Source organism: Oncorhynchus mykiss, unplaced genomic scaffold (assembly GCF_013265735.2).
Source record: "Oncorhynchus mykiss isolate Arlee unplaced genomic scaffold, USDA_OmykA_1.1 un_scaffold_225, whole genome shotgun sequence".
Lineage (NCBI taxonomy): Eukaryota > Metazoa > Chordata > Actinopteri > Salmoniformes > Salmonidae > Oncorhynchus > Oncorhynchus mykiss.
This window is the reverse complement of record NW_023493693.1, coordinates 227,184-237,500: the sequence shown is the minus strand read 5'-3', so window position 1 is coordinate 237,500 and position 10,317 is coordinate 227,184. Positions and strand designations below refer to the sequence as shown.

The 10,317-nt window shown below is 48.4% G+C and overlaps 1 protein-coding gene across 1 annotated transcript in view; it reads right to left on the bottom strand.

The window, feature by feature from the left end:
- LOC110519436 (mucin-16) overlaps positions 1–10,317 on the bottom strand; it is a 40,332-nt gene that overhangs the window by 13,549 nt on the left and 16,466 nt on the right. The window contains exons 6-11 of the mRNA XM_036973199.1: positions 7,751–9,155; positions 6,126–7,180; positions 4,636–4,783; positions 4,249–4,394; positions 2,794–2,985; positions 2,489–2,574 (exon numbers count right to left, since the gene is read on the bottom strand). Of these exons, the coding sequence (XP_036829094.1) occupies positions 2,489–2,574; positions 2,794–2,985; positions 4,249–4,394; positions 4,636–4,783; positions 6,126–7,180; positions 7,751–9,155 (3,032 nt within the window). The remainder of the gene's footprint in view (positions 1–2,488; positions 2,575–2,793; positions 2,986–4,248; positions 4,395–4,635; positions 4,784–6,125; positions 7,181–7,750; positions 9,156–10,317) is intronic.

Genomic DNA, 10,317 nt, shown 5'->3' with positions numbered 1-10,317 from the left:
TTTTCTATATTAGCAGGTTAGGGTCTCAGATTCACAGTGTGTTTTCTATATTAGCAGGTTAGGGTCTCAGATTCACAGTGTGTTTTCTATATTAGCAGGTTAGGGTCTCAGATTCACAGTGTGTTTTCTATATTAGCAGGTTAGGGTCTCAGATTCACAGTGTGTTTTCTATATTAGCAGGTTAGGGTCTGGTCTCAGATTCACAGTGTGTTTTCTATATTAGCAGGTTAGGGTCTCAGATTCACAGTGTGTATTCTATATTAGCAGGTTAGGGTCTCAGATTCACAGTGTGTTTTCTATATTAGCAGGTTAGGGTCTCAGATTCACAGTGTGTTTTCTATATTAGCAGGTTAGGGTCTCAGATTCACAGTGTGTTTTCTATATTAGCAGGTTAGGGTCTCAGATTCACAGTGTGTTTTCTATATTAGCAGGTTAGGGTCTCAGATTCACAGTGTGTATTCTATATTAGCAGGTTAGGGTCTCAGATTCACAGTGTGTTTTCTATATTAGCAGGTTAGGGTCTCAGATTCACAGTGTGTTTTCTATATTAGCAGGTTAGGGTCTGGTCTCAGATTCACAGTGTGTTTTCTATATTAGCAGGTTAGGGTCTCAGATTCACAGTGTGTTTTCTATATTAACAGGTTAGGGTCTCAGATTCACAGTGTGTATTCTATATTAGCAGGTTAGGGTCTCAGATTCACAGTGTGTTTTCTATATTAGCAGGTTAGGGTCTGGTCTCAGATTCACAGTGTGTTTTCTATATTAACAGGTTAGGGTCTCAGATTCACAGTGTGTTTTCTATATTAGCAGGTTAGGGTCTCTGATTCACAGTGTGTTTTCTATATTAGCAGGTTAGGGTCTCAGATTCACAGTGTGTATTCTATATTAGCAGGTTAGGGTCTCAGATTCACAGTGTGTTTTCTATATTAGCAGGTTAGGGTCTGGTCTCAGATTCACAGTGTGTTTTCTATATTAACAGGTTAGGGTCTCAGATTCACAGTGTGTTTTCTATATTAGCAGGTTAGGGTCTCAGATTCACAGTGTGTTTTCTATATTAACAGGTTAGGGTCTCAGATTCACAGTGTGTTTTCTATATTAACAGGTTAGGGTCTCAGATTCACAGTGTGTTTTCTATATTAGCAGGTCAGGGTCTCAGATTCACAGTGTGTTTTCTATATTAGCAGGTTAGGGTCTCAGATTCACAGTGTGTTTTCTATATTAGCAGGTTAGGGTCTCAGATTCACAGTGTGTTTTCTATATTAGCAGGTTAGGGTCTCAGATTCACAGTGTGTTTTCTATATTAGCAGGTTAGGGTCTGGTCTCAGATTCACAGTGTGTTTTCTATATTAGCAGGTTAGGGTCTCAGATTCACAGTGTGTTTTCTATATTAGCAGGTTAGGGTCTCTGATTCACAGTGTGTTTTCTATATTAGCAGGTTAGGGTCTCAGATTCACAGTGTGTTTTCTATATTAGCAGGTTAGGGTCTCAGATTCACAGTGTGTTTTCTATATTAGCAGGTTAGGGTCTCAGATTCACAGTGTGTTTTCTATATTAGCAGGTTAGGGTCTGGTCTCAGATTCACAGTGTGTTTTCTATATTAGCAGGTTAGGGTCTCAGATTCACAGTGTGTTTTCTATATTAGCAGGTTAGGGTCTCAGATTCACAGTGTGTATTCTATATTAGCAGGTTAGGGTCTCAGATTCACAGTGTGTATTCTATATTAGCAGGTTAGGGTCTCAGATTCACAGTGTGTTTTCTATATTAGCAGGTTAGGGTCTCAGATTCACAGTGTGTTTTCTATATTAGCAGGTTAGGGTCTCAGATTCACAGTGTGTATTCTATATTAGCAGGTTAGGGTCTCAGATTCACAGTGTGTTTTCTATATTAGCAGGTTAGGGTCTGGTCTCAGATTCACAGTGTGTTTTCTATATTAGCAGGTTAGGGTCTCAGATTCACAGTGTGTTTTCTATATTAGCAGGTTAGGGTCTCAGATTCACAGTGTGTTTTCTATATTAGCAGGTTAGGGTCTCAGATTCACAGTGTATTTTCTATATTAACAGGTTAGGGTCTCAGATTCACAGTGTGTTTTCTATATTAGCAGGTTAGGGTCTGGTCTCAGATTCACAGTGTGTTTTCTATATTAGCAGGTTAGGGTCTCAGATTCACAGTGTGTATTCTATATTAGCAGGTTAGGGTCTCAGATTCACAGTGTGTTTTCTATATTAGCAGGTTAGGGTCTCAGATTCACAGTGTGTTTTCTATATTAGCAGGTTAGGGTCTCAGATTCACAGTGTGTTTTCTATATTAGCAGGTTAGGGTCTCAGATTCACAGTGTGTTTTCTATATTAGCAGGTTAGGGTCTCAGATTCACAGTGTGTTTTCTATATTAGCAGGTTAGGGTCTCAGATTCACAGTGTGTTTTCTATATTAGCAGGTTAGGGTCTCAGATTCACAGTGTGTTTTATATATTAGCAGGTTAGGGTCTTACTTGGAGATGATAATCTCGTGGAGGATTTCTCCAAAGGTTTTCTGTTCCTCTCCATTCACCTGGTCACATCCTTCTACTGGGATAATCTACACAGAGAGAGAGAGAAAGACTGGAATGATCTACACAGAGAGAGACACAGAGAGAGACACAGAGAGACAGTGAGAGAGACACACACACACACAGAGAGGGAGAGAGAGAGACACAGAAAGACAGCGAGAGAGACACAGAGAGAGAGAGAGAGAGACAGAGACAGACAGCGAGAGAGAGAGACCGGAATGATCTCCACAGATGGGTTCCTCTCCTACCTTGAGAGCGACGGCGTCTCCAGAGGTGTTGGTGGTACTGAAGACCTCTCCGAAGGTCCCCTCTCCGATCTTCCTACACAGCTTCATCCTGGCTGCTGGGAGACAGTCCTGGAAGCCCAGAGGTCCTGTCTGGTTACACTCCAAAAACACCTTCTGGTCATCAGACAGCTCTCCGTCTAACGAATACACACTCTACAGAGAACACACACACACACACACATTAGATACACACTCTACAGAGAACACACACACACACACATTAGACACACACTCTACAGAGAACACACACACACACACACATTAGATACACACTCTACAGAGAACACACACACGATACACACTCTACAGAGAACACACACACACACACACACACACACACACACACACACACACACACATTAGATACACACTCTACAGAGAAGACACACATTAGATACACACTCTACAGAGAAGACACACATTAGATACACACTCTACAGAGAACACACACACACATTAGATACACACTCTACAGAGAAGACACACACACACACACATTAGATACACACTCTACAGAGAACACACACACACACACACACACATTAGATACACACTCTACAGAGAACACACACACACACACATTAGATACACACTCTACAGAGAACACACACACACACACATTAGATACACACTCTACAGAGAAGACACACATTAGATACACACTCTACAGAGAAGACACACACACACATTAGATAAACACTCTACAGAGAAGACACACATTAGATACACACTCTACAGAGAAGACACACACACACACATTAGATACACACTGTACAGAGAACACACACACATTAGATACACACTCTACAGAGAACACACACACAATACACACATTAGATACACTCTACAGAGAACACACACACAATACACACTCTACAGAGAAGACACACACTCTACAGAGAAGACAGACACGATACACACTCTACAGAGAAGACACACATTAGATACACACTCTACAGAGAACACACACACACACATTAGATACACACTCTACAGAGAACACACACACGATACACACTCTACAGAGAACACACACACGATACACACTCTACAGAGAAGACACACATTAGATACACACTCTACAGAGAACACACACACGATACACACTCTACAGAGAAGACACACATTAGATACACACTCTACAGAGAAGACACACACATTAGATACACACTCTACAGAGAACACACACACACACATTAGATACACACTCTACAGAGAAGACACACACATTAGATACACACTCTACAGAGAACACACACACACACATTAGATACACACTCTACAGAGAAGACACACATTAGATACACACTCTACAGAGAAGACACACACACACACACACACACACACACACACACATTAGATACACACTCTACAGAGAAGACAGAGTACAAGTGTATATTTAATATGCGTGTGTACCAGAGGAGTGCTCCCCTGTATCGTTGAGCGGAGGTTTGGTGGGCGGGGCGTGGAGAACAGTTTTTGACTGACATCACCTAGCTCCGCCTCTAGCTCCGCCTCAGGAGAGGACAGCAGGTAGAGAGGCCTCTTCGGAGTCACGAACGCTGAGGGGGGGACAAAAACAACAAGTAATTTAACACTGCAGTCATTAACACAATGACAGCTGTCACAGAGAGAGAGAGAGACCGAGAGACACGGACAGAGAGAGACAAGACACAGAGAGACACGGTCAGAGAGAGTAAGAGACAGAGAGAGGGAGAAACAGAGAGAGACAGAGAGAGAGAGAGAGGTACCTTTGGGGTCACTCACAGAGAGAGGGAGAAACAGAGACACAGAGAGATGTACCTTTGGTCTTCCTGTGTAGGGAGAGGGCAGCTTTGAGGCGACTCCAGGTGTGAGTCTCAGGAGTGAGGTTGACCAGCAGAGAGGACAGGTGGAGTCTGTTACCACGAACTGGAGTCCCCAATACCATACTGTCTGATAGACTGGATACCTGGAACATCATAATATAATACTGTCTGATAGACTGGATACCTGGAACATCATAATATAATACTGTCTGATAGACTGGATACCTGGAACATCATAATATAATACTGTCTGATAGACTGGGTACCTGGAACATCATAATATAATACTGTCTGATAGACTGGATACCTGGAACATCATAATATAATACTGTCTGATAGACTGGATACCTGGAACATCATAATATAATACTGTCTGATAGAATGGGTACCTGGAACATCATAATATAATACTGTCTGATAGACTGGATACCTGGAACATCATAATATAATACTGTCTGATAGACTGGATACCTGGAACATCATAATATAATACTGTCTGATAGGCTGGATACCTGGAACATCATAATATAATACTGTCTGATAGACTGGATACCTGGAACATCATAATATAATACTGTCTGATAGACTGGATACCTGGAACATCATAATATAATACTGTCTGATAGACTGGATACCTGGAACATTATAATATAATACTGTCTGATAGACTGGATACCTGGAACATTATAATATAATACTGTCTGATAGGCTGGATACCTGGAACATCATAATATAATACTGTCTGATAGACTGGATACCTGGAACATCATAATATAATACTGTCTGATAGACTGGATACCTGGAACATTATAATATAATACTGTCTGATAGGCTGGATACCTGGAACATCATAATATAATACTGTCTGATAGACTGGATACCTGGAACATCATAATATAATACTGTCTGATAGACTGGATACCTGGAACATTATAATATAATACTGTCTGATAGACTGGATACCTGGAACATCATAATATAATACTGTCTGATAGACTGGATACCTGGAACATCATAATATAATACTGTCTGATAGACTGGATACCTGGAACATTATAATATAATACTGTCTGATAGACTGGATACCTGGAACATTATAATATAATACTGTCTGATAGACTGGATACTACCTATTGACCTTTTGGTGTGTGTGTGTGTGTGTGTGTGTGTGTGGATACCACCTCCTGACCTTTTGGTGTGTGTGTGTGTGGATACCACCTCCTGACCTTTTGGTGTGTGTGTGTGTGTGTGTGTGTGGATACCACCTACTGACCTTTTGGTGTGTGTGTGTGTGTGGATACCACCTACTGACCTTTTGGTGTGTGTGTGTGGATACCACCTCCTGACCTTTTGGTGTGTGTGTGTGTGTGGATACCACCTACTGACCTTTTGGTGTGTGTGTGTGTGTGTGTGTGTGTGGATACCACCTACTAACCTTTTGGTGTGTGTGTGTGTGTGTGTGTGTGTGTGTGTGATACCACCTACCCCGTGTGTGTGTTGAGCAGACAGCAGTTCAGTAATGCTGCAGTCCCCAGCTCGGCCAGGGGGAGGTGCTGCTCTGCTGTTGGGAGCCCCGTCTCTCCTTCCCCAGCGACTAACACTCACACCACTCACACACACCTTCCTACTGGTGGCGGGCCGCTCCCGAGACACGCTCCTCCGCCTACGCTCTATAGGAGCTCCTCCCACCTTCCTTCTGTGGGGGTTTTCCTTGGGAACGTGCTCTTTAGGGACGAGACTGTCCCTGGGAACGTGCTCTTTAGGGACGAGACTGTCCTTGGGAACGTGCTCTTTAGGGACGAGACTGTCCCTGGGAACGTGCTCTTTAGGGACGAGACTGTCCCTGGGAACGTGCTCTTTAGGGACGAGACTGTCCCTGGGAACGTGCTCTGAACATGCGTGGTCACCTGCCGTACTGCTGTCCGACCGTGGGTTGTGGTCACTGGGCAACAGGCTGGTCTCTCTGTGGGGTCGGGTTACGGTCAGGCTGGTCTCTCTGTGGGGTCGGGTTTCGGTCAGGCTGGTCTCTCTGTGGGGTCGGGTTTCGGTCAGGCTGGTCTCTCTGTGGGGTCGGGTTTCGGTCAGGCTGGTCTCTCTGTGGGGTTGAGTTACGGTCAGGCTGGTCTCTCTGTGGGGTTGAGTTACGGTCAGGCTGGTTTCTCTGTGTGGTCGGGTTTCGGTCAGGCTGGTGTGTGGTCGGGTTTCGGTCAGGCTGGTCTCTCTGTGGGGTCGAGTTACGGTCAGGCTGGTCTCTCTGTGTGGTCGGGTTTCGGTCAGGCTGGTCTCTCTGTGTGGTCGGGTTTCGGTCAGGCTGGTCTCTCTGTGTGGTCGGGTTTCGGTCAGGCTGGTCTCTCTGTGTGGTCGGGTTTCGGTCAGGCTGGTGTGTGGTCGGGTTTCGGTCAGGCTGGTCTCTCTGTGGGGTCGGGTTTCGGTCAGGCTGGTCTCTCTGTGGGGTTGAGTTACGGTCAGGCTGGTCTCTCTGTGGGGTCGGGTTACGGTCAGGCTGGTCTCTCTGTGGGGTCGGGTTTCGGTCAGGCTGGTCTCTCTGTGGGGTCGAGTTACGGTCAGCCTCCCCAGCTGTACCTCACAGTGTGTGGTCAGTCTCTGCTTCACCCTGACAGGTTCCTCACTGGTCCGGCTGACAGACACGATACGGCCCAGAGACTGACCGCTGTCGTTGACCGCACGGTCTACAGACTGCCCTTCAGTCACTGACCCTGTGTGGTCTCTAGAGGGATCCCTGATCACCGAGTGGTCGATGGACTGACCCCTGGTCGCCGAGCGCACGTGGTCAACAGACCGCCCGTTGTCATGTGACCGTGTCTGGTCGACGCAGGGTGAACATGTGGTGTCGCCGTGCAGTTTGTACACTCTCTCTAGCCGTACGGCACAGCACCGTGTCAGACACCTCTCCTTCACGACCAGCCAATCCTGTCCCACCGTCGCTGACACAAAATGGCTGTCGTCCTCAGTTTCCTCCCCGGCCCTGCCTGGGTCAGTCTGCTCACAGGCAACCGCGGAGAACAGCTCCGGGCTCGGCTGCTCACCGACGCCATCTTGGATCGCCGAGCCTCCATTCCGGCTCCCGTTACTCCTACCAGGAGGAGTGGTCTCTCTGTGGGGTTGAGTTACGGTCAGGCTGGTCTCTCTGTGGGGTCGGGTTTCGGTCAGGCTGGTCTCTCTGTGGGGTCGGGTTTCGGTCAGGCTGGTCTCTCTGTGGGGTTGAGTTACGGTCAGGCTGGTCTCTCTGTGGGGTTGAGTTACGGTCAGGCTGGTCTCTCTGTGGGGTCGAGTTACGGTCAGGCTGGTCTCTCTGTGGGGTCGGGTTTCGGTCAGGCTGGTCTCTCTGTGGGGTTGAGTTACGGTCAGGCTGGTCTCTCTGTGGGGTTGAGTTACGGTCAGGCTGGTCTCTCTGTGGGGTCGGGTTTCGGTCAGGCTGGTCTCTCTGTGGGGTCGAGTTACGGTCAGGCTGGTCTCTCTGTGGGGTCGAGTTACGGTCAGCCTCCCCAGCTGTACCTCACAGTGTGTGGTCAGTCTCTGCTCCACCCTGACAGGTTCCTCACTGGTCCGGCTGACAGACACGATACGGCCCAGAGACTGACCGCTGTCGTTGACCGCACGGTCTACAGACTGCCCTTCAGTCACTGACCCTGTGTGGTCTCTAGAGGGATCCCTGATCACCGAGTGGTCGATGGACTGACCCCTGGTCGCCGAGCGCACGTGGTCAACAGACCGCCCGTTGTCATGTGACCGTGTCTGGTCGACGCAGGGTGAACATGTGGTGTCGCCGTGCAGTTTGTACACTCTCTCTAGCCGTACGGCACAGCACCGTGTCAGACACCTCTCCTTCACGACCTCGGCCAGCCAATCCTGTCCCACCGTCACTGACACAAAATGGCTGCCGTCCTCAGTTTCCTCCCCGGCCCTGCCTGGGTCAGTCTGCTCACAGGCAACCGCGGAGAACAGCTCCGGGCTCGGCTGCTCACCGACGCCATCTTGGATCGCCGAGCCTCCATTCCGGCTCCCGTTACTCCTCAGGCTGGTTGATCCACGGGGAGTCGGCTCTTCACGGTTTCCTACCTCTGGTTGTCCCACTGCCTGGCCCAGGGACGACAGCTGGCGCAGCTCTGTGAGAGAGAGGGGGTCCTCTGGAACATCGAGCTCCTCCTGGGTGGTGCTCAGAGAGATGATGTCACTGGCGGAGGGAGAGATGGGTGGACGGAGGAAGGAGGGAGGAGGAGGGAGGGAACGTGAGCTGGGGGTGGAGGAGAAGAGAGGTTTCCTGTGGCAGGGTCGCTCGGGCGACACGTTCAGAGAGATATCTCGCAGGAAACCTTTACTGTTGGTTGCTCCGCTGTTACCCAGGTCGGCCAATGAGCTGTCAGCGTTGGCCAGGGCCCGGCGGCGCCCCTGTTTGGCACGGCGAGGGAAGGAACGCTGGACCACTCCCCCTTCTTCTCTTCCACCCTGGACGAAGTCATCAGAGGAGTTGAGGCTGAGCTGGGCTAGCAGGACCTGGGAAGACAAGAGAGACACACACAGAGAGACACACACAGAGAGAGACAGAGACACACACACAGAGAGAGACAGACACACACAGAGAGAGACAGAGACACACACACAGAGAGAGACAGAGACACACAGAGAGAGAGACAGAGACACACAGAGAGAGAGACAGACACACACACAGAGAGAGAGAGACACATAGAGAGAGAGACAGAGACACACACACACAGAGAGAGAGACAGAGACACACACACAGAGAGAGAGACAGAGACACACACACACAGAGAGAGACAGAGACACACACACAGAGAGAGACAGAGACACACACACAGAGAGAGACAGAGACACACACACAGAGAGAGACAGAGACACACACACAGAGAGAGACAGAGACACACAGAGAGAGAGACAGAGACACACACACACAGAGAGACAGAGACAAAAACAGAGAGAGACACATAGAGAGAGACAGACACACACAGAGAGAGACAGAGACACACACACAGAGAGAGACAGAGACACACACACAGAGAGAGACAGAGACACACACACAGAGAGAGACAGAGACACACACACAGAGAGAGACAGAGACACACACACAGAGAGAGACAGAGACACACACACAGAGAGAGACAGAGACACACACACAGAGAGAGACAGAGACACACACACACAGAGAGACAGAGACACACACACAGAGAGAGACAGAGACACACACAGAGAGAGACAGAGACACACACAGAGAGAGACAGAGACACACACACAGAGAGAGACAGAGACACACACACAGAGAGAGACAGAGACACACACACAGAGAGAGACAGAGACACACACAGAGAGAGACAGAGACAAAAACAGAGAGAGACACATACAGAGAGAGACAGACACACAGGGGTTAGGATGTCTCAGGGGACACGATGTAGCTCACAATTTATGACCAGAGCCACTATGGAGAAGGGATGGATCAGACGAACGGGGCCTCGGGGGGAGTGAAGGTAGGATGGAGCGGATCGGGAGAACGGGGCCTGGGGGGAGTGACGGTAGGATGGAGCGGATCGGGAGAACGGGGCCTGGGGGGAGTGACGGTAGGATGGAGCGGATCGGGAGAACGGGGCCTCGGGGGGAGTGACGGTAGGATGGAGCGGATCGGGAGAACGGGGCCTCGGGGGGA